At 41.7% G+C, this 25,392-nt stretch overlaps 1 protein-coding gene across 5 annotated transcripts in view; it reads left to right on the forward strand.

Moving 5' to 3' along the window:
• The window catches only part of LOC109694656 (carboxylesterase 1D-like), a 35,300-nt gene extending 11,427 nt beyond the window's left edge, over positions 1-23,873 (forward strand). For 3 of the 5 annotated variants that reach the window (XM_074055982.1, XM_020176741.2, XM_020176740.2), the window contains exons 3-14: positions 1,750-1,894; positions 3,927-4,060; positions 5,272-5,425; positions 7,061-7,165; positions 7,907-8,011; positions 10,703-10,741; positions 14,169-14,309; positions 15,877-15,957; positions 17,351-17,498; positions 22,079-22,210; positions 23,139-23,211; positions 23,507-23,873. In XM_074055982.1, the coding sequence (XP_073912083.1) occupies positions 1,750-1,894; positions 3,927-4,060; positions 5,272-5,425; positions 7,061-7,165; positions 7,907-8,011; positions 10,703-10,741; positions 14,169-14,309; positions 15,877-15,957; positions 17,351-17,498; positions 22,079-22,210; positions 23,139-23,211; positions 23,507-23,678 (1,429 nt within the window). In that variant the 3' untranslated portion in view covers positions 23,679-23,873. The remainder of the gene's footprint in view (positions 1-1,749; positions 1,895-3,926; positions 4,061-5,271; positions 5,426-7,060; positions 7,166-7,906; positions 8,012-10,702; positions 10,742-14,168; positions 14,310-15,876; positions 15,958-17,350; positions 17,499-22,078; positions 22,211-23,138; positions 23,212-23,506) is intronic. The other 2 variants (XM_074055983.1, XM_074055981.1) reach the window with 1 other exon arrangement.
• Positions 23,874-25,392: the final 1,519 nt, after the last annotated feature.

A 25,392-nucleotide genomic window follows, 5' to 3' on the forward strand; every position in this document is an offset into this window, starting at 1 on the left:
ATGTTGTATTTGCTGGCACTGAGTGATGTTGATATTATATGTATAAATGTCCAGGCAGTCATCCACACTGTATTTATAATCCATTTTCAAGGAGGAAGTATAAGAGAGAAAACTGTAAAACAAGATCTCAAGTGATAACAGCAATTCTCTATGGGTATTCGATACGTAACTATCACACTTACCTTGAGAGAAAAACAGTGAGTGATATTTTTTAAAGGAAAGGAAGAAAAGTAGCTAGAGCAGGATCTTTGAAATCCTTAGAAGTGCCTGTCTGAGCTGACACTTGTGGGTGTCTGAGGTGCTCTGGGGATGGCTGCGAGGCCATCTGGAGACACTGGGCTAACTGGCCAGGGTGAGTAGGCACACCAACCAATGCTTACCTCTTATCTAGAAAGCTAGACACACTGGGAAGGAGATCTTGCAAATTCAGCTCCCATAATAACCCTCACTCAACACATTCTCACCCACCTCACTCTCTAGCCATGCCAAGGTTCAAGGATTTTTATGTTCTTGACATTGTTGTAACTAAATCATTATATACATTTATGAATACTTTAGGATAACATCCACAAAATGACATTTCTGAGTCAGAGAGCATGTACTTAGGGTTAAATTTCCCTCAGAAACATCCCAACAGTGTACACTTCTTCCATAAAACCTCCATTCATCAGTACCTTGCTAGTGCTTGGGTTATTAAAAGAATATGTATTGTCTATTGAACAAGAAATGATACTATAATAATCATAACAATAATAAACATAATTTCAGGCTTCATTTTGTGTTTAAACTCAAGTATAGTTGAACTCTTTTTCCCTCTATGGATATTTAAATTATTACTTTTCTCTGTATACCCCTGGGTCTTGTGATCTAGGAAAAACTCTCAGGATCGAAACCTGGATGTCATATTTGCTGGCTCCATTTCTGCCACTTGACAATTGTGTCTTCCTGCCACCTGAGCACCTCAGTGTTGCTTAAAATTTACTTTGAAGGGCTGGTGGAATGATTCAAGTGATAGAGCACCTACCTAGCAAGTGTGAGGCTCTGAGTTTAAATTCCAGTATAGCCAAAAAATGTACTTGGAGATAGAAGCATTACATAACATGGGTCTTCCTTCTATATGACTTTGGGGATGTTCTTTAACTTCTCTGTGTCTCAGTTTTCTCACTTTTAAAATGGGGATAATCATAGAACCCATGTCAGGGGCTGACATAAATCTTAAATAAATACATAAGGAGAACTTGAATCAGTGTCCAACACTCTGGGAAGTCAGTAAATAGTACCAATTCCAATCTATGTTGGAGCTGTGAGACCTCTTAGGGTGACCACAGTGATTATTGTGAGATGCAGATGATAGAATCTTATCAGGCCAGGGCTACAAGACCCTTAGAGAAAGCATGCATCTTACTGGGACCTGGCAGATTGGGACAGAGAAGGAAAAGAATTTGCCAGGTGTCACTCAGGAGTAGAGTGCAATGCAGAGGCAGGAGTGGAATGCAATCCTGTTGAAAGACAACTGTTTTTGAAAGGAGTTCTCTTAGTTGATGAAGTCTTCCAAAGATTAAAACATTTTCCTGGTGGAGGAGCATGGTCACAAAAAAAACCCAACGGAAGGCAGGGCTCTGTCCCTCAGGTGCAGGGAATGTCAACTCTCAGGGCAGGTTAGCTTTTAAATGTCTCCTTTTCTTGGCCCTGGGCATCCCAAAGGGTATGGTAAGAGAAGAGGTGCCAAGTACCCTTTCTCTGTCTCAGGTGTTCCCAGGATGCAGTGGCCGGGCAAGTGCTCTCAGAGTTCTTTACCAATAGGAAGGAGAACATTCCTCTCACATTTTCTGAAGACTGCCTCTACCTAAATATTTACACACCTGCCGACTTGACCAAGAGTAGCAGACTCCCGGTAAGCATGGGAACCACTTGTCAAAACTTGCCAATTCCATCATCTGGGATCACCAGGTGCAGACTGGGGGAGGGGAATAAAGGCAGTTTGGAGCAGGGGCACCAAGGTCCAGGAGCGATTCAGGGTCCCAGAGCTTCCTTTCACTACAGGAAGTGCAAGTTTTCTTTACCTCAGTTTCCCCCTGTGACACCAGGGGCCTGAGGAGACTCCAATGCCCCTGAATTTTCACTACCCCATAACAAATGTTGGGGGTGGAGACAATCAGGGTCAATCTCAAAAGTGCTTTTCTTGCATGAGGTGAATAATCTGAGTGGTTTTTTTAATAGCTCCTTTCCCTTCCTAATTTTTCTGACATAGGCTGATGACCCTGTGCCTCAGCATTTCCTATATAAATGAAAGGCCAGAGGTGATGCAGGCTGCCAGTTGCGGGCCAGAGGGTGTGTGTGTGTGTGTGTGTGTGTGTGTGTGTGTGTGTGTGTGTGCTGCAATACCTTGGCATGGAGCCCAGAAGTAAGGGCAGAGGTTGTGAACTTGGGACTGGAAGTTGGTCTTATAATTGCTTTGTGAGGCACAAAAGGGTGGGGTTTTACCTAGCCACTCATTCGTCTGTTTGTTGGGTACTCAGGGTCACTTATGCACATTCAGACTTTGGCATGGGCAAAAAAAGAACATGAGCCATTACCATACAACCCTTCCTTCCAGGACTTTGCCTTCTGGACTGCACAGATATTTGGTATCTTCAGCATGTCGCTGCCCACCTGCCCTTGGGCTCAGACCTCACTCAGAGATGACTTTGACTCAATCCCTAACTTGAGGTGGCAGGGTTCACAAGGAAGAAAAAACATGGGCTCTTGGAATTGGGAGGCAGGAGAACCTCCAGCTGTGGACACAGGTTCTAGAACTTCAGGGTTTGCTTTTAAATCTTGGATCTGCCATTGAGAGACTTGGGCAATTTCTTGCTTCACAGTCTCTGTTTCCTGAAATGGGAATAACTGCCTGTGAGTATCAGTAAAGACTATCAAGTTTTACCCCAGTCCTGGCTGTGCACACAAAGCAGCAATGATGACCCTAATGACAGCCACACAAGGACCCTCCTGCAAGGTTGGGCAACTTGGCACATGGGGTCTGGGGCCAGAAGGCCTGAGTCATATCCTGCCTCCATCACTTCATAGCTGTGGCACCTCAGGCAGGTGATGTGCCTCAGTTTCCAATCTGTCACTTGGGACAGAATTAATATCTATGTCATGGATAGGCTATTTCTAGTGCTTAGAACAACTGTTGCATAGTTCACATCATGAGTTGTCTTTTTATTAGAAATATTATCTCATTATTATTTTATCAACTCAGTTATTCCCTCCTATTTGAACTCTTTAAATTCAAGAATCATAAATTTTGAATTGTTGTGTCCATCCTCATCCTCAAGTCTTACCACAGCCCCTTGCAGGTGGTAGGCTCTCAGATAAGGCTATTCGAATGACTGAAGACCTCCTGGAAGAGGTGTATATGAACTGGGCTTTGAGTGGAGCAGGCTTTGGGCATATAAAGGAGGTAGAGGGAAGGGGAGGCAAATTAAGGAAGGGCCAGTGTTGGGTGCGTGTGTGCATCTTATGATAATCATTCACTCACATGGAAGTGTAATTCACCCCTGAAGAGTTAACTGAGATGAACCTGAAATCTAAGGACTGCTCCATGATTATGTTCAGCTGGCAGAATATTCCAGGCATGAGGATGGTGGGGGTATTGGAACAAACATGACATCCTTGGCTTTTTCTGTTCACCTGACAAAGTTCTCAGCTTGAAGTGTCCTGGCACATAGATCTAGGAGGAAGGTAGGGAATATTGAGTGGATGACATCTTGGGCCTAGCTGGGAGAGTTGTGGCAAAGTGAGATTGCATTGTGCAACCTTGCTGAGCACAGTCTGAATGACGACCTCCTTGAGTCACAGCCTAGATGTAGGCACCTAATTGAGACAACCTCTACAAGCTTCCTATTTCTGCTTCTTATAGCCTGTGTGTTATGTCTCCTTGTCAGGTGATGGTGTGGATCCATGGAGGTGGATTGGTGGTGGGTGGGGCATCAACCTATGATGGACTGGTCCTCTCTGCCCATGAAAGCGTGGTGGTTGTGACCATTCAGTACCGCCTGGGCATCTGGGGATTCTTCAGGTAAGCTGTTGGACCCTATTCTCTGTACATTAGTCCCTATATTGTTTGTTTTCTGTTTATATAACAAAATGCTTAAGACTCCACAATTATGAAGGAAACAAATTTATGTAGCTCATAATACTGAAGTCTGAAAGTCCAAGATTGGGTAGCTTCATCACAGGCCCTCTGGTCAGAGGCCCTTGGCTTTCTCAACACTTGGTGAAGAAACAGGGTATCTACACATGAGAACAGATCATATGGGGAGCAAAAAGCTAGGGTGAGAAATACTCTTGATCTTTCTAAAACAACTTACCCTCTTGGGTACTAACCAGCATCCCATGAGAATACCACTATTTTTTAAAGGGTTTATCCTTGAATGACCTAATCACATTGCTCTAGGCCTCACCTTGCAATTCTGCCAATTCTGTGCTCAATTCTGCCAAACTAGAGAACAGGACTCCAGGACTGAACCCTTGAGAAACAAACCACAGTCAGTCCACAGCAGCCATTACTACTCCTGGCTCTACACCTAATAAAATCCTTGTTTGTCTGGCCTGAATTATTGTTATATCCATTTACTTTTCTAAACTTGCTATTTTAAGGCTGTAGCTCTGCACAGTAGCCAATGCGCCCTCTGAGACATGTGGGCCCCTGCAGATTACCCCAGGTCATGCTCAATGACATAGCAGAACTTGCTAAGGCCCACAGCACAGCTCTTCCTACATCTCAAGTAGCTGCACTCATACTGCTATTCCTATGTCCCTTGGCCTTTGCATCTGCTGCTTTTCCTCACCTGAGTTCCCTTTTTGGGATACGTTTTTCAGGTTTCTACTCAATTTCCTGCTTCAAAGCCCTTCCCTGATCATGAGCTCTGAAACACCATCCCCAGCCCATCCCTGCTGTTTCTTTAGCTGACTGTGGCTCTTCACTAGTTGACACTATAGATCTGTTCATGGTCAGTAGTGTGAGGTAAGCGCAGTGGGAGATTTTGCCTATTTGGTCCAAATGTTCCAAGCTCTTCTTAGACCAGGATTGGATACAGTGGATCCTCAGTTCACAGTTATTGAAGCCCTACATAGGTCAAAACTTTAGGAATGCGAAGTGGGGGGAGACCCCTTTATCAGAGTTCAGAGGCCAGCCTTATTCTCAAAGACTCACTGAGAGCTCCCAGTCCACCTGTGGTCTTGAGAGTTCTGCCATGATAACTCTCCCCACACTCTGTTCTCTTGCAGCACAGGGGATGAGCACAGCCAGGGGAACTGGGGTCACTTGGATCAGGTGGCTGCACTGCGTTGGGTCCAGGACAACATTGCCCACTTTGGAGGGAACCCAGGTTCTGTGACCATTTTTGGAGAGTCAGCAGGAGGTGAAAGTGTCTCAGTTCTTGTAAGTGTTTTTGACACCAGGCCTTGATGTGTCTGATGATGGGGCCTCCCAGAGACTAGCCAATCCAGTCATGAGACCACTGCTTTCAAGACCTGGATTCAGGGTTGACTCCACTTACTGTGCAGCATCATATGATTCAGAGTCAAGACCCAAATCCTCTTTGGCCCTCAGGCCTGATGTGGCTGTTGATGGGACCTCCTGGAGGCAACCTATCCAGCTATGGAACCACTGCTTAAAAGACCTAGATTCAGGGTTGACCCCACTCACTGCACAACATCAGATGATGCAGAACCAAGGCCCAAACTCTTCTTGTACCCAGGAAGCCCAATATTCAGTTTTATGTTCTAGGGTCATAAGAATCCCCAACTCAGCCTGTGACCTTCCTCCTCTCCTTACTTGTTTAAGTCCTCTACTTTTGCTAATCAATTAAATATTGTAACCTACTTATCTTGGGAGGGAATGCTGGTTATAGACTACAAATAGCAATATGCAAGGATATGAGTTGGTTAAAGTGTCGTCATTTTGAATCTAAAGCAGATCTACATGTGAGGGGACTCAGGCACTGAAAGCTGGGGGAAGATGGGCTGATTGCTCATTCATGACCAAGAAGGAGAGCAACAGTCTGGGACTGAGTGTCAACATGGGCTAGGGGAGGTGGTGAGAAGAGGTATGAAAACTGGAATGAGGAGGGATGGAACAGGGGATGTTTGTCAAAGACACAACCTGGAAGTATGATGTGTCTTGCTGATGTAGAGATGGGGTTTGGGGAGGGACACTGAGGGTAGCTATAGAAGGTCCTGGGGCCATAAGTAACCCTCCAGCTACTCCAGAGTTGATCACAGGATCATCCAAATTACTGTATTTTTCAAACTTGTATTGGTATCATAGTTGAATTCTCAGAGGAATTGTTCATCTATCATTTTAAAGTAAAGAAAAAGGAAAAATATAGACAAACCTAGAAAAGAAAAATAAATCACCCATACCATTACAAGGAATAGTTTTAGGACCATTTCTGTGGTCTTTTCCTAAAATCTCTCTCTCTCTCTCTCTCTCTCATCTGTCTCATTAATCATTAATCCATCCACTCATCCATCCAAAACCTCTCCCCCTCTCTATTATGTATGTACAAAAATCATTTCATTAATATGCTAATGTAATATAAATAAATACTTCTGTAACCATTAAGCTGTCTTCTGTAACATTATCTTTTGTGATTGCACAGTATTCTGTGGTAAAATGAAGTATTAGTAACTTTTTCATTTTGGTGATGCTAGTGTATGAACTCAGTACCTTGAACTTCTTATAAGTACTCTACTGCTTGAGCCTCACACTGAGTTCTCTTTGCTTTAGTTGCTTTCAGTAAATTTTATTGCCACAATGGCCACTTGCCATACTCCTTGTTCTATCATTAACTCTCATCCCAGGCTCAATCATCCTGACATTTTCTTGGTGAACTCAGACCAGGGGGAACCTGGGATGCAGACGGGGACAAGTGAGGAGCTGTAATGTCCACAGAGCACCAGAGTCTTCAGGTGAACGTTAGGGCAGAGAAGCAGGTGGAGGGAGTCTTGAAGAGCAATGAGTCACTGCCCCTTTTGTGAGCATCAACTCTCCTCTTCTCTTCTCCTCTGCCAGGTGTTATCTCCTTTGGCCAAGAACCTCTTCCACAGGGCCATTTCTGAGAGTGGAGTGGCCCTCACTGCTCCTCTGATTAAGAAGGATGTCAAGCCCATAGCTGAGGTAAGTCTTACCCTGGTTGGCTTTGGTACCCCATTCCACTGCTCTCCTGGAATCTTCAGGGATCTTTCTTCCTGTGATTCAGCTGAGATGCTCAAGGGATCCCTGAGGCAACCATGGCTGAGCAGGAAAGCTCCTTTAGGGGTACATTAAACTCACATTCAAGTTCTTAATTGTCTTCTTGTGAATCATGTTCTTCAGACTTCCTGAAACTGTGTACAGGGTTTAGTGTAGGGGAGACATGGTAGCCTCCTAAGTATATCACATGCATTAAGTCTTCTAAGATAGGTGCAATAATCGCCCTCATCTATGTTTGGGGAAATAACCACAAAGAAGCAAGTAGCTTGCCTGGGGCCAAATATTTAGTAAGTGGAGGAGGTAATCCCATGAGAGTGGATACTAGATTTTAAACCTTTAACCTCAGTTCCAAATGGCCTATTTAGAACCATTCAATGTTGAGAACATTAAGCACTTGTTTTGTGGTGCTGGGCATAGGCAAGGTGCGTATTTTAAAGGACGTAAGCTAACAGACACACAGACATTGTATAATCTGCTAATGTCACAATCCCCATTATTAACAGACAACACTCTGGGGGACAGAGAACTCACACCTGCTGGCCTAGTATATTTTAAGTTGCCCACTTCTGTCTTTAGAAAGTGACACAGTGTATAACTCCTCTTTCTACATTTGATGGAGGGAAGGACATTGCTCTTGACCTCTGCTGTTGCCTGTGATATCTGCAGAAAGTTGCGATTACTGCTGGGTGTAAAACGACCACATCAGCTGTCATGGTTCACTGCCTGCGCCAGAAGACAGAGGATGAGCTCTTGGAGACCACGCTGAAACTGGTAAGTGCCTCTATTCGTAGGGACCTGTCTTGTGTACTTGGCCCCAGACTTCATCCTTTTAGCTATCCTCTGGCCCCAGACAAACTCCTTCTGACCCAAACTGAGATTTTAATTTTTCTTCTATTATTATGTAATACCTGAAATGTAAAAACTCCAATAATAACATGACAAAAAACTGCACAACAGTCCTCCAGCTTTATTAAAAGTTCATATTTTGACATCTGTGTTTTAGTTTTATTTAATAAAAGGAAATACCATATTGTTAACAAGTAACTACCAACCTAAATTTTTGGGATGGATCTATTCAAGGCAAGAGTTTTCAGAAAGATGTCACAATCTATATTGGCTGGTACAGAAACTATTTGTTATAAAATGTGAGTAGCCATTGAGACATTGTCTCAATTAGGGCTCTAGGATAGCCATCTAGCTACCCATCCATTTATCTATCTCCTTCCTATTCATTCTTCCAACCATCCTTTTAATTAATACCCTATTGTTAATTATATGGATCCACCCATAACTTTCATTAATCTATTTTCAATGTGTTCATTATCCATGACTCTTCTATTCAACTTTTATGCATTCTCTTTCACCCAGTCCTCCAAAAGCAATGATCTGTTCTTCACCTACCTGCTAGTTTCATCTGTTTATCAATGTGTACATCCAACTCACTAATAATACTTACATTGTCCAACCCAAACCATCCATACATCCATCCATCCATCCACCATCCATCCACTCATCCATTCATTCATGCTAAATGCATAGATTGGAGAAGAAAAGGGAAGCAATGAAGGAATAAATTAAACATTGTCCCTGCTCAAAGAGAACTTTCTTGGGAAAAACACAGACATATACTCAGTGGGTTAAGTGTGGAAAGAGTAGAGAAGGGACATATTCATTACAACCAGCAGGGGCTGCTTCTCAGGAAAGGTGACATCTGAGAATTGATGGATGGTCACAACGGTCTGTATCATAGTGAAGCTCATCAGTCATCAGGACAAACACCCAAAGAAAAGAAGATCCAGGTCTTTGGGAACTACTGCTTTATAGGGAAGGTGTGAGTGTGAACTCAGGAGCTGCCTGAGCCCCCAGCCCCTCTATCTGGACTGTGAACAGTGGAAGGTAATTCTGGACCCAGGGCAGGCCTCTAACACTGTGTAACATGTGCACATCCATGGGTTTAATCAATGTAGTTCATCAGACTCAAAGGATATGACCAAGGTCTTTAAAGAATTAAGACACAGCTGTTTTCCAGTACATGGAAACATCCTATTTCAAGCATTTCCTATGTGGCACAGGAAGACCCAACATAAACAAGAATAGTTGGTGGCTTTAGAAAAACCCAGAGAACCTAAGAAAAATTCCAGGACATTCTTCTGAGATTTTCTGAGTTCTTGTGGAAATGCTTTCATGATTTTATACTGTCCCCATTACACACTCACACACACTCACTGACACTCAAATACACACACTCACATACACTCACACTCACTCACACACAAGCATACACTCACACACTCTCACATACACACTCACACTCACTCATTCACACACACACGCATCCCACACTTCTGGCCAGTAGGGCTACATTCCATAATGGGAGAAGGGGATCTCTAGATATAATTTCCAAACATAGATACAAAACCTAGCTGAAATGTAGCATTACAGTTACTGTAATCTTGGTGAGCACACTGCAAATAGAAGTAAGGGAAGAAGGAGTTTACATGGGCTTGCAGGAGTACAGATTTTCTAATACAAGATGAAAGAACCCATTTCAAGGTGCCTTGAAAAGAAACAAGAAAGAGTGGTACCAGAATCTTCAGGATCTGAAAGAGGTTAGGGTCTGTGGCTGGACTTGGATACTCTGAAGCTATTATTAAGATTGCATCTGATTCTATACATCACTTTCCCATTCTTCTGTGTGAAGCAGTTTTCCCCTCAGGAGGTTAACAACATCAGCACTCCAGATTTACACCCTATCTGTTTAGAAATGGACCTCCAAAAAATTTCAGCAACATTTTTGGACTGACCCTGCCATGATTTCACCAAGGTCTCCTTGATTGCAGTGTGGAAATAAACTGAAGGCAAGGGGTAAGGCAGGTGCAGAAAGCCCAGCCAGGTGGTCTCTGCCCTGTGTTTATCCAGGCTAAGATTCCTGTTGGACTAGTGAGATGGAGTTGAACTATTCTGTATGTTCAGGGACATGGTGACCTCACATGTAGTTGCTTGAACTCTGAAGTGGAATGAAGAGCAAATGGAGGAGAGGCAGGATGTCCTCTCCTGTGGATCCTTCCCACATTCAGCCTTGTCTCCTCTCAAAGCCTCTGCATCCCCAGCCATAACCTTTATATCATTCCATTTTTCACCAGAGGAAAACTGAGGTAATGTTGCCAGTGAAAACAAGTAGGGGGAAAGGAAAAAGAGAGGCCAGGCACAAACATCAGGCATTCTCTCTAGCACTCAGTGACTGTGACTCTGGGTCCCAGGGCCTGTCCCCTTGCTGGAGCTGCTCTTCTTACATCCCAGTACACCTTGTGTTCCTGCCCAGTCGGACCCATGGAGTGTCCTCATACCATGGGCTTAGACAAGGAGAAACCATGATGTAGAACTTGCTCTGGGGCAGAGCTCAAGGCTCTGCTTTTATCCCAGAGAGCCTTCTCAGGACAACCTCTATCTTTGTCTTCACAGAATCTTTTTAAGCTTGATTTACTTGGAGATCCTAAAGAGGTAAGTACCTTTGCTTTCTTAATTACCAGGTTTTGAGTCTTAACATCTTCAAGCTCCAATTAACTGTGAATGAAAGAAAACTCCATTATGGGATCATAATAATTCCTTGTGTGTATATTACTAGTGATTGTTGAGGAGAACTATCATGACAGTTGACACATTAAGGAGAGCCAGAGACAAGATTGAATCCACTCTTCACTCCCATCCAGTTCTCCCAGTTGGCATCTTGTGTCCTCAGGGATTACCTCTCCTCTGTTACATTTCCTCTTCCCAAAATGGCTCTGTGGGAGGACATTGCAATAGAACTTTCCACTCTCAGGAAGCAGGGAGTAGGGGTTGAGGAGCCTTCATTGAGAAGAACATATCTCCCTGGAGGCTACACATCTGGTTTTCTGTATAGAGAAGGAGCCAAACATCTCAGTCCTGAGAATACCACTCTCTTCCCAGCACCCAGGGAACTCCCATGGCACCCTTCACCCTCTCCTCCCCCTTCTTACTTCCCACCACATGCCAGGGTCTGGCATCTGTGCAACATCTTAGATTCTGTATTCTCCACACCCTCCCTGGGGATCCCAGCACTTTCCTTACAGGACTTGTGAGGAAGAAAAAGGATTCTTCCAGCCATTCAGGAAAGTTTTGAGAAGCACTTACTATGGGTCAGGAACTGATTTAGCAGCTGGGATATGGCAGTAAAATAAACATGAGTACCTAAACTTTTGGAGCCTTTCTTCCCAGTAGGGGTGAGGAGAGTGGAGTAAAACAACCAAATATGTGGTTTGTTTCATGATGATCAGAATTAAGGTAAAAATGACATTGGCCAGTGGTTTGAATGTAAGCAGCAGGGTCCTAGATATCTGATGAGCAGAGCAACTAAGTCAAGCTCTAGAGGATGAAAGGAAGCAGCTATCAGGAGAACTGGAGGAACTGCTCTAGGAAGAGGGAAGAATAGCTCCAATGCCTTGATATAGGAGGCCAGTGTGTTTGGAGTACAGGCAGTGAGGGAGGAGCAGTTGAGGCTGAAGAGTTCACAGAGGGGAGGAGAGGTGTTATTACTGAAAGAAATTAGTTTGTGGTTCAGCACAAGATGGGGGAAATTCAGAGGGCTCTGGACAGAGCAGTGAAGAGCTCTTAGATTTTACAAAAGTCTCTTTGCATTGTGGAAATAGCTGTAGGGAAGGGGGAGGGTGATTGCAGAAGGTTTGGGGGGAGGCCATTTAACTACAGTAGTAATCCAGGACAGGCATTCTTGGGATTATATCAAGACTGAGCAGTGAGGTGGTGAGAAGTGTTTGAATCTCAACATTTTTGAAGGAGTAGCTGAAAGTACTTGATGACAGATAGGCGGTATAAAAAGAGTGGAGGTAAGAATGCCCTTGACTTCTCTTATCAAAAGACACAATGCCTATGTCCTGACAGTGCAGCCACTAGCATTCCTGAGTGGACCATGCCATGACTGTGGTTCCCATAGTTGCTGAGGTCAGAACCTACCTCAAGGATACTCCTCCATGTGAGCACTCACTCTCTGTCTTCTAGACTTTAATATTTTCTGTCTCCACTTTCTTCCTTCACTATTATACCCACTGGTATATAACACAAGTTAGAACCTGTCATCTGTCTTCTTAAAGTATGACAGTGCTTCCTTTGAGTTGGTCCTTGCAAACATCTCTGAGTGACTAAGTCGTGCCTACTATTGTAAACAAAACTGTCCTAAGGCACCTCTCCATGCCCAGGGTTCTTTAACGGTCTTGGGGTCAAGCCTGTAGAGTGACACCTCTGTTTCTTAGCTCATGTACTTCCCATTCTTGGGCAATCCTCACCCTTTTCTTCACCTTCCCATACTGTTCTTCCCAGAGCCCACTGCAAGGTCTATAGCACCTGGTTGTGCAGCCAGCCTGGGTCTTCCTTCAGATGAGCTTCTGTTGCCAACTCCCAGGACAGCCCTCTACACTGATCCTGTTCTCTGTTTTCAGCCTATTGCAGTACAACATGGCCCTTGTCTTCATCTTTTTTTCCTCTCAAGTACAAAATCAAGTCTCAGTTTAGGCACTGTGAGTGATGAGCCCCTTACCTCTCAAAGCAGACTAGGTAGCAAAAAGAGCTCAAGTTTAGCTAGACAAATACAGCTTACCCTCGTTAATTATGCATTCTACAGTTCCAAATTCACTTACATGCTGAAGTGTACTTACAACTCCAAAATCAATACTCATGAAATTCTTACGGTCATTTGTACTATATGCGCAGGGCAGCAAGCCACTTGAGTTCCACGATGTCCATGTTCCCCCCCTCTGAAGTCAGGAGGAAATCTCTGTCTTCTTGCTTCATCACTCATGCTCACAGTGCCCTCTTTTGGCCCACTGAGTGCCACATTCTGCCACTTATTTGCTGTTTGAAGTGATTTCTCTAATTCAGGCAGCTGTCAAGCATGGTGATGAAGAGTTGTCCAAGGTTCTCAAACACAGAGGCTGTGATATGCCTGTGCCTTGTGGAGAAAGTTCATGTGATAGAAGAGCCTCCTTCAGGCTTGAGTTATGATTTCCCTGGCCATCTAGTCAGTGTTGATGAGTCAACCACAGTACATTCAAATGAGAAAGAGGAGGTTTGCCTATCTGCAAGTGAGGCCGTTCTAGAGAGTGGCAATCTCATGGCTATGGTGTGTGATAAAGCTTTGGAAAAGATGGAAAGTAGCTAAATTTGTGAAGTCATGAGTTGTTGAATTTTAAAAGTTTTAGTGGTCAGCACGGTTATGAGCAGAAACCAAAGAAATGTAGTGCTATTATCCTAGGTGGGGAAATGTTAAGTTCTTCCCAGCTGTTGTTTTTAAACAGGAACTCACAATAAAATAAGGACTATGACAATATTATAACCAGATGTTCTCAGGAAACTAACTGTGGACTTCTCCTTGCAGCAATGCCTCAGTATTTAATAATTCAGCATTCACTGAAACTTTGCAGTCCTAACTACTATGAGGAAATGACCATATATATGTATATCTACAGTTGAGAGTTCAAATTGAAATAAATATTTTATATGGTATATAGTTCATTCAGTATTTACTAATTCAGCATTCCATGCAATGTTAGAGACATACCTTCTATGAAGAATTAAGAAACAACTGTGTGAGAATGTGTGTGTATCTCAAATATATATTTCAAATATATGTACTTCAAATTGAAATATGTATTTCGTATGGTATATTTTACATTGGGTAAGAATTTTGAACCTCCTTTCTCAACCATCACCACATACTACCTCCCCAGTCACAGTTTTACCCTTGGTGGACTCACAGACTTACCTCATGAACATGAGTTTCTGTGGCCACAGCCACAGCTGTTTGTGTGCTAGGCAAACCTTCAGACAGGCAGAGAGGGGAGAGTAGGTGTTATCAGAAGCCGTGTATTCTCAGATACTAGGTTTCTTTCTTCCCCAGAGCTATCCTTTCCTGCCCACTGTGATTGATGGAGTGTTTCTGCCAAAGACACCTGAGGAGATTCATGCTGAAAAGAATTTCAACACTGTCCCCTACATTGTGGGAATCAACAAACAAGAGTTTGGATGGCTTATTCCAATGGTGAGCTCACATGCCTCTTGGACAGGTGCACCCCACATGCACCTTCAATCATCTCCCTCTGACTTCTACATCCACTTGTTCTTTCTTCTCCACACCCACTCTGAGTCCAGTCAGCTGTCCCCTTTGTCACGATGGGCATTTTCATGGAAACAATCTCCAGAAAGGGCCAAATATCCCCTGAGTCATGCATCCCTGGTGACTCCTCTTCCCAAACACTCTTTGTTTTTTTCTTAAAGAATGCCAACATGTCTGGACTATGAGGGCCTGTAGAGATTAGAACTGTGCAAGTGGAAAATTTGAGGACATCTAGAAATGGGAAGGAACTGGGGATTCAGGGCAGTCCGATTGGAGCACAACAGTTTCCATCATGGATCTGGATTCATGGGTCCAGTAAATTTCTAAACTCTACATACACCATCACATGACTCATTGCAAACACTCAGAAGAAGTCACTTCTGCTTGGGTTAAAATTGCTTTTAAAAGAGAAGGGCTTTTCCTCTTCAAAGATAAGTAAGGCTAGATACCAGGTAAAGCAATAGCATGGACTTATTCAGCAGTGGGATTTCAATAGGGAAAAGATCAAACTCAAGCTGAATTCAAATCCCTGACCTCAACAGCTGAAGAGGTTTCAAGGCTGGAGTGATCTCTGGAAGGCTTTGTGGAGTGAGGGGCAAGTCCATAGCCTTGGTTACTGACTTGGTTAGTCCACATATACCTATAGGAGAAGCTGACTTCTCTCTCCTCGTGACCAGAGGTAGAAGTGAGGGTTAAAGTAAGACCCTCACCTAAGTTAAGTCTTTATCCTTCCAGAGGGACTGGCAAGAGATCAAGAGTTATCTCCCCAAATGTTTGTATTTCAGAGAGGTTTAAGTGTTTCTGAGAATATTTGCTCTTAGGTCCTTGAGAAACACTTTGGTGCAGAGAAAGATTGATAATTACAAGCTTTCTGAAGAACTGATCTAAGAGGGTTTAGGGGCCAAACTGCCCATCAACAGGTTTTCTCCTGCCAATATTGACCTTTCTCAGGCAGACAGGGTAGGGGTCTTGAGTTATCCTAGGACAGGTCCTTAAGTGGCTGCAGCCATGCTGGAGTTAGGTCAAGTCTCTGAGTGCAAACGTTTAGAAGGTTTGGTATATAATGCTGAATTCTGCAAATCTCCCTTTAGAAGGATTTCATAGGGAAGGAAAGGAATGCAGTCATGTGGTTGATTTTAGTTCCTTCATCACTGGAGTCTGTGTGTTATAGCCTGTGTCTTCCATCCCTGGGCCCTCAGCTTCTACAGTGCCTTTAGCCTGAATGTTCCTAAACGATTCCTTGAACCTGAAGGACAATTGTGCCCCTACTCAGATAAAGAAATATATTTAAGGTGTCCTGTCTCCACTTCTTGAGTTTCTGTACATTAACCCATGTGTTTCACTGATTGTTTTTCAAATTTATGAAAGACATAAATGCTCATCAAGACCCAACAGAGAAACTTCATTCCACATTGTTTTGGTTGGTTGGTTTGTTTGACTCTTCCAGTTAATTTCCCATGATTCACAAATGATTAACCACTTTTTTAAACAGATGATGGGCTATCCACTCTCTGAAGGCAAATTGGACCAGAAGACGGCCACATCACTCTTGAGGAAGTCCTTCCCCATTGTTGTAAGAGTGGAGGGAATCCAGGGAGTTGGTTGTTAAACTAAGAAGAGTGGTGGGTTGCCCCAATCAAAGACCAATTCAACAGCAGGAAAAAAAATGGAATCTAGGATTCTGCTCCCATTTTTGGCCTTTCCCTGTTTATTAACCTAGTATAAAAAACGTACATTTGGTAATAACCACTTAGAAACCCAATGACTCAAAGACAAGTTGTCGGAGAAAAATGCTTATTTGGAAAGCTAGCAAACCAAAGAAGATGGAGGGTATGGAATTCAAAGACCATCTCATCTGGGAGTGTCAGGTGCAAAGATTATATAGGGAATTATAAGGAGGCATATCCACTAGGTGGGCACCAGGGTAGTCATAAATTTTGTGTGGTCTGTCTTCTAACCTTCAGGGTCCTCTCATCTATAGTCATTGATTGTCTGGGTTTTGTAAATCTAAAGAAAAGTTACTGAGTAGAAAAACTTACGATTTGTACCTTTTTAATTCCTTTTCCTATGAATAGCTAATTCTCCAGTTACTTGTTAGGACACAAAAGACATCTTTTCTTTCAAGAACAGGTGAAGATAGCAAAAGGCTACTTTTCTCCTAGGACCAGGAGAGATTGAAAGAAGCAATTTTCTCCTGAGGAAAGGGGGAGATAACAATTCCTAGATATTATGCTAGGTGGCTTCAGTCAGAGGTATCTTTTCCAGCAAAACCAGAGGGAAACCAACAACATATTGCTCAGTTGTGTAATCTCCAAAATTAATAATTTTTAAAATATTCTTGTTAACATGTAAGGGTCTCATTGTGACATTTCCATATGTTTATAATGTACCTTAGTTAGATTTACCCCCTCTATTATTCTCCATTATCTCCATCACATCTTCTTAAAGCAATTTCCACAAGTTTCATTGTTGTATTTTTATAGAAGAATATAAAGTATAGCAACCATAATCTCCCTCTTTTGCCCGCTCCATTCACGTCCCTCTCACAAGTACCCACCTCTAAACAGAACCTGTTTGCCTTCCTGTACTTCATTTTTAAAAGTGCATATTCATTGTTCAAAGGAATTTCACAATGGTATTTCACACATGAACATATTGTACCTTAAGCAGATTGACCCCTTCTATTACTCTCTTTCCCTACCCCCTACTATTCAACAGCTTTCAGTATGCTTTGTTTTGCCATCGTCATAAATAGATGCAATGTATTTTGATATTTGCTTTCTATCATTATTTTTAATATAAACTAGAAGCAAGTGGAGTGAAATGGTTTGTTTAGGTCTTTGCCAAGTAACACCAGGATAGATTGACACAGAGCTCAAGAAGCTCACAGTCAACAAAGACCTTTTAAGTGTCTGGACAAGCCACCTTGCTCCAGATGGTGTGGTCACTTTCTTGATTCGTTTCAGAACATCTCTGAGGAAAAGATTCCAGTAGCCATTGAGAAATATTTAGGAGGGACAGACGACCTTTTCAAAAAGAAAGACCTGTTCCTGGACTTGATTGCAGATGTGATGTTTGGTGTTCCATCTGTGATTGTGTCCTGTGTCCACAGAGGTGAGTTCCAGGGTTGTACAGGAGAAGAACTCTGACTTACCAGCTCAGTTCAGACCTACCCACCTCCCGGCATAGGCCAATGTGGAAACTGCTAAGGGTCATGCCTCAAGGGCTAACGCCACATGAACTTGGGAAGAGTGCCATCCTGTTTGGTTTCTGCCAATGGGAATCTCTAAGGTAAAGATCCAAATGCAAGTTGTTAATTTAGTCAATGACCTCATAAAATATCTTTAGAGAAAGAGGTAGTAGTAACACAGGAATTAGTGGAGGCCAATCAATGGCACACTGCCATTGATCCACTGTGGACAACTGGGGCTAGGGAATTCTGGGAAATAAGCAGAGGACATGACTCAGTGTTATCTTCCTGAGAGGCAAGGGAACTGGGTATTTATCCTCCAACCAATCCCCACTTGCTATTAGTTGACTTGTTCCAAGGAGTTGTTAATTTTGTGGTTCTTATACTGCTGCAAACATGGATAGAGTCATTTCTAGTGACCAGAACAAATCTTGGGCAAAGCTATCAGTGGAGGTAGAAGTCAAGTTGGCCTACCCAGAAACAGGTGATATGAGTGAGGCACAGTATTGGTTACTTTTCTTGTCATGAGAAAGTATACCTGACATAAAAAAACTTAAGGGAGGAAGGATTTATTTTAACTCACAGTTCTATCCATCACGGCATGGAGATCAGCTCACATCATGGCAGCCAGGAATTAGAGGATGTATAGAGGAGCAGCAAGGAAGAGACCAGGATAAGATATAGCAACAAAGATACACCCATAATGACCTACTTCCTCCAACCATACCCTACCTTACACACTTCCACCGCCTCCAAATAGTCTCTATCTGGCTTTGAACCACCATCCTCCAGACCTGCAACTCCCAAGTAGTGAATTATTGGGATTATAGAAGTATGTCATCACCCCCACCCCCTGTACTTGACTTATTTTAGTGTCAGAATAATGTTTCTTTCATAAAAGGAATTTAAAATGATTCCCTCTTCTTATTATTTTTGATGAAATTTGGGAAGAATTTGAGAAGGATAAATATTAGCTCATCTTTTTAATTTATGATAAAATTCATCAGTGAAGCCGTCAGAATCTGGAATTTTCTTCGATTAGAGATATTTTTAATCAGTGATTCAGTCTTCTTACTCAATATTGATCTGTTCCGATTATCTATTTTTTCTTGAATTAGTCTTCTTAGGTTGTTTTGGATTAGGAATTCATCCATTTCTTCTAGGCTATCTAATTTGTATACATACGATTGTTTGTTGTAGTTTCTGATGGTCATTTGTACCTCAGTGTTATCAATCGTAATGGCTCCTCTTTCATTTCTGATTTTATTTCTTTGAATCTTCTCTTGATATTCTCTTGGCTTTTCAATTTTGTTTGCATTTTCACAAAACAAACTCTTGGTTTTGTTCATCATTTTTTTATAATCTTCCATTTTTATTTCCTCGTTGACTCATAATTTGTTCAGGAGTATGTTATTTAATTTCCACGAATCTGTGAATTTTCCAAAATTCCTCCTGTTGTTGAAGATTAGAAACTTGCTATAATTTCAGTCATTTAAAATTAGCTGAGACTTGTTTTATATTCTATATATCATCAATTCTGGAGATGGTTCTGTAGAGGATTGAGAAGAATGTATATTCTGTTGGTGTTGGACAGAATATTTGGTACATTTCTGTTAGGTTCTACTGGTCCAAAGTGTTGTTTGAGTCCAACGGTTCATTCTGAATTTTGTCTCTACCCATAGGTGCAAGTGGGGTACTGAAGTCCACTTCTATTATTATATTGCAATCTATCTCTCACTTTAATATTTGTTTTATATATTTAGCTGCTCCAATACTGGTCATGTATAGATCTACAGTTGTTATATCCTCTTGCTAATTAAGACACGTAATGTCTTAATTTCTCTCTTTTTACAGTTTTGACTGATATAACTATAGCTCCCTCTTCTCACCATTGTTTTCTTTTGTGTATAATATCTCCATTTCCATCTCTTCACTATCAGTTTATGCATGTCTTTAGGTGAAGTGAGACTCTTATAGACAACTCTTGTTCTTTTAAATCAGTTCAGTCATTCTATGTCTTTATATTGGAGAATTCATATTGAATGCAACTATTGATAGGTAAAGATGTACTAATTCCATTTTATTAGCTGTTTTTCTGGTTGTCTTGTTAATATTTTGTTTCTTCCTTTTTTGGTGCCTTCCTTTCTGATTTGGTGGTTTTCTGTAGTAGTATGCTTTGAATCCTTTCTATTATTATTTTGTGCTTCTACTAAAGATTTTTGCTTTGTGGCTACCATGAAACACATAGAACATCTCATACTTAGCCTATTTTAAGATGATAACAACTTAAATTCGGTGGTATATAACAATTCTACACTTTTACCTCCCTCACACATACACTTCATGTATTTAGTGTATGAATCCACATCATTGTATAATGGCAATTCATTTTAGCTAAATAGTTGTTGATTTGTTTTAAGCATCATTATTACCAGTATTTAGGTCTTTTAACCCTTATACTAGTGATAAAATTACCTACACATTAAGACTACAGTTTAAACAATTATGAATATGGCTGTTGTATTTACATGATTAACTTTTCTGCTTTCATGTGTTTCATGTTATCCATTGGTATCATTTGGTTCAGCTGAACCATCTTTTTAACACTTTCTGTAGGACAGAGCTAGATGTGGTGAATTACACAAGCTTTTGTTTGTCTGGGAAAATTGTTATTTCTCCCTCAATCCTGAATACAGTATGCTGTGTGGGTAATTATTTTCTTTCATGTCAAATACATCATCCTACTCTCTCCTGGCTTGCAGAATTTCTTGTAATAAATTTGCTGATGTTATTTTAGCACAAATTTGCACATGATGTGTTTCTTATTTCTTGATGCTCCTGGCATTTTTCTTTGTTTTGGTTTTCAGTAGTTTGAATATTTTGTGCCTTGGTTGAAATTGATTGGAGATCTCTGCACTTCCTGTACCAAAGTTTTAGTATCTATCCAAGATTAGGGAATTTTCATCCCTAATTTCTTAATATATTCTTTCTGACCCCTTTCTTCTTTTGCAACTCCTGTTATGCAAATGTTTCATCTGTTGATGGTGTCCTAAGTCTCTGCTGTTCTTGTTGCTACTTGTAATGACCCAAATTTGTGTCCTACTTTCCTTTCAAGACTTTTATTGTGTACTAAGATGCTATAAATCTCAGTAGTTTTAGGAAAAAAGTTTTAAAACATCTTGGGTATCATGCTGCCTAAAAGAAGTTATCTCATTAACAGAAGTTCTTTGTGCTACAGCTGGGGTCTGAATTCCTTTCTATAATTATTGAGTTGCAGAGGCTAGGTTAAAACTTCCTTTCCACAAGTTTTGCTGGACTCTGAAGTACCTACTTAATATGAGAATTACAGAACCACACAAGATTGCTTCTAAGGGTGCAGTCTTGGGGTCTCCAGGAGATAATTCAGTAAATTATTTCTTATCCTCATGCTGGATGACAATTACTGTTAAAACTTTTGTGGATGGACATCTAATGGTCTGAACTAATGATAATAGTGTATTAAAAACAACATACAATATTATCTCAATTTTATAAATAAAAGGTGTATTGCTAAAATATAGAAGAAGCTTTCTCTGAATGGTGAGTTTATGAGTGTGGTATATATATTTTTCCTGTTTCTTAATGTTTCAGTTTTCTTACTATATTGATGGGAAGGCTTGTAAAAGTTCTATATGGGTATGTCCTGGCCTCAGCTCTCTTAGAGACACTCTAAGAGTGTCCTCTCTGGACAATATGATCTTTGAAAGTACTGAGGTCCCAAGGCTACGATGCCCATGGTTCAGTTCATAAGGAGGAGGGATTGGTGGCTCTGATAATCCAATCAGTTGGAAAAGTGTCATCTTGGGACTTGGGCAGGTAGCCTTGGTGGTGACAGGAAGTCAGAACAGAGGAGGACAGAGGTCAAAAAGGAGGCAAATTTACTCATCTCCCCCTCTCTTTTCTGCTACCATCTTATCACCTTAAGTTGTTAACACTCCCTGAACCACGCAGGAGGCAGGATATGTGAGGTGACAAAAATGTGAACCTTGAATTTTGTGGTTTCCTGAAACACAAGAGACAGATTGTGCCATCTCTTCATATATAGGCATTTGAATATCCTCATTTTAAGCAGCTTAGAATTGCTTCTCTGAAGTACTAGCAATGCTCAAAACCAGACTAAATGGAGAACCATAACTATATATAGTTACATATATAGTTATAGATATATGAATATCTATAACTATCAGGTTATAGATATTCTTGAAATAAATGAGAACATGTAAGTTATAAATGAAACATTCACTACATTTATGGTATTCATTCATTCTTCGTTAAATAAACTTCAATTTCAAACCCAATTACAATTTAATTAGCTACACAGTTGTAAACAAATCACTGGGCATTCCTGAAACTCTGTTTTTGTCCTGTGTGGGTAACCAAGGGTGTCTTGCAGGACTAGAAACCTTGATACTATCCAGGTGTGTGTCTGGTAACATGAACTGTGCATGAAACCATGTCTTCTTAGATGCTGGAGCCCCCACCTACATGTATGAGTTTCAGTATCGCCCAAGCTTCTCATCAGACCTGAGACCCAAGACAGTGATAGCAGACCATGGGGATGAGCTCTTCTCAGTGTTTGGTGCACCATTTTTGAAAGGTAATATCTCTTTGCTGGTTGTGAGTTAGAGTTAGGAGTCCTGGAATCCAGTCTTGGTTTGATGGCCTTGTTCAATTTTCTCCTTCTCCTGATCTCTGTTTTCTGATTCCCTATAACAGGGCTGAGCTACAATGGGCAGTCCCCACCCCATCTCCAGCTCTAACATGCATGAAGAAGGATATGTATTCCTGTGCACTGAGCCATTGTCACTCCCAGAAACCTGACCTATGAAATCACTAGATAGGTGCTGGGTCACCTGCAGGGTTTGCTCCAAGACAATAATGCTTGATTTCCCACTCCTAAGATCCCACCAGGATGTGAATGAGGGGAAAGTTAGAATTTTGATAACCTTGTATTTGAGTATCATATGAATCCTTCCTTGTATCTGACTACATATCTAAAACTCATATTTTAAACTGTAATTAACTCAATAATATGATAAGTTTTTTAGTTCTCAGGAGTTGAATGTGACTTTCAACCCTGCTTCTGTCTGTTTGTGACACATCAGTCCCTCTGGTGGCATCCCAGTTGGATGACTCCATAGAACATTTGAAATTCTGATAATTTTCAGACTCTAATGGCACTGGTGTGTTTTTGAGATTGAAAAAAAGACCCAGAAACAATAAATCCTCCAAAACATGGGATACTCTAGGGTGTGGCATGTAGACCATGAGTAGCAAGGGTTGGGTATATGATCGTGGAAACAAAGGCAGGCAACTCATGGATGGACTGAGTGCCTACTGCTGATTCCAGGATCAACCATTCTCAACTTCAAAATGTGCACCAGCAAACAAGTATCATCTTATAATACAGTACTCCCAGTAGGTGTGGAATCTCACCATTTCTAAAAAGCTCCAAAATGATACTGATGCTGCTGGTCTGTGAACCTCACCATGAGCAGCAAATCATTTCTCCTTCTGTCCCATAGATGGTGCCTCAGAAGAGGAGATGAACCTCAGCAAGATGGTGATGAAATTCTGGGCCAACTTTGCTCGGACTGGGTAAGGCTGCTGGCAAAGATGGAGCTGGGATGGTGGATGGGGTGTAGTGGCATACCCATTGAGAAGGGGTAGCTTCTAGAGTTGGAGCAATCAAACTGATCTTGAGTGTGACCATAGTGCTATGACATTGCAAGCTCTCTAAAAATGAGTATTCTGTCTCAGAAGACAGAGATCTCCTTATTTGTTGCTATGCATAGCACTCTGGGCAGAAATAAGCCAAGAATCCCTCAAATTGAAAAGAAATGTGGGAGCCACACTACAGCTTTGGGGGATATCTTTTTTATTCTGTTGCTAGGAATCCCAATGGGAAGGGGCTGCCCCATTGGCCACAATACGACCAGAAGGAAGGATACCTAGAGATTGGTACCACTACTCAGGCAGCTGAGAAGCTGAAAGACAAGGAAGTGGCTTTTTGGACTGAGCTTCTGACCAAGAAGTCACCAGAGATTGAGCACACGGAGCTGTGAATGGGAGGCCTGACCACTTTGGGAGACCAGAGGATTCAAGAAAAGCATATTCTACAGAAGTTATCTGTAGGCCAAAGAGGCATCTTATTGTGGAGGCTGGAGAATTGTGTGGTGGGGATGGGCAGAGGCAAGGGAGGGAAAATGTTTGAACTGTGGCCTCAATTTGTTAAATAAAGGTTCCTTTGGAGAACAAAATCAGTGTCTGTGGCTCACGCTGGAGTTGAATCCACCCTCCTCAGAGAGAGAAGTATGAGGCACCATCATAGGAGGATGACTGTAGGTGGTATCTTTGTGAATGAGAAACTGAAACCTAAAGGAAGACAAGACCTTTGCAAGACAGGTGGGATGTGAGCACTGGCTCCACTCCCCTCCAGGTAGAAGACATCATCATATGTGTGAGGACAATGATTCTGAAAATGTGCTAAAGTTCTAAATGCCCTGGGATGGTCAGTCTGAGAGCATAAAATCCCTGAAATCCTCAAACACAAGGCACATTTACACCCATCACAGTCTCTTCCCCATGGATGTAAGCCTGTTGCTCATGAGAAAATTTTATGGGCAGGTAGTAAGAACATAGAAAGACTATCTCTAGCAGTGTAGGCATGAATCCCTGCTTGGAATATTTACCAAAATGAATAAAATTTTTCAACCATTAGGGCCATGACAGCAATATTTCTTTCCCTCAAACCCAGGTGAAAACCTACTGAGGCTGAAAAAACAGAAAAATTTTAAGATCTGTGCTTCTGAGTGTTAACGTGAAACTGTCCTGGGCAGAGATCACTAGCAGTCTTTTACTGTGGAGAGGAACAAGGTCAGAGAGAAAGCCCATGTCCAATATTCAGGAACACAAGATTTCTTGTTTTTTGTTTGAGGATGAACCAGGATTATAGAAGTCACTTGTAGATGCGATCATTGATTCAGCAGGTACCAGTTGGAGGAGAGCCTCTATGAGGGGCAGGTGCATAGGGAAGGCCCAAAAATGAAGGTGGAAAAAGACATTAAGAAAACCCTTCAGAAATCAGACCCCACACAAACATGCTAGACAAGCACATGCTGAAGGTAACACTAGGTGAATTTGAAGGAGGGGCACACTTAAGACATCCAAGCAACAGCAAAGCATAACCTATTGACTCAAATCCCCAACACACACACACACAAAGAGAGAGAGAGAGAGAGAGAGAGAGAGAGCAATACATGCACACTCTATCAGAATAACAGAATGAAATGTATGCCATAGCTACTCTTAAGCACTATTTACTTCAGTTTCTAATCTGCTACATATAATATCAAGTGTTAGACAAAATATTGCAAACACAAAGAAGGAATAAAACTAACAAGAGACAAAGCACTCATCAGAGCTAGATTCAGAAATAACCCTGGTGATAGAACAAACTGGGAATATAAAATAACTGTAGAGAAAACTCACATGAATGTGTGGCTATTTTCATCAGAGACAGAAACTATAACAAAGAAGCAGAGTCTAAGATCACTGCTCTGGGAGTCAAAGATCCCTGTTTTCCTGGTCTATGAATCTGCAGCCACTATTTATTCACTGACTCAGGAAGAGTTCGCCTTGCCTATGAGGAAATCCTCTGAAACAGAACTGCTGAGAGCTGTACCTGGTAGGAAACCAGTCTATAATGAGTAAGAAAGGTTGCTTTCACTTTAAGACCAGCAGCTGGAGCAAAGCAAGGGGTCTCATGTGATTAAGCTG

Source organism: Castor canadensis, chromosome 15 (assembly GCF_047511655.1).
Source record: "Castor canadensis chromosome 15, mCasCan1.hap1v2, whole genome shotgun sequence".
Taxonomy (NCBI): Eukaryota; Metazoa; Chordata; class Mammalia; order Rodentia; family Castoridae; genus Castor; species Castor canadensis.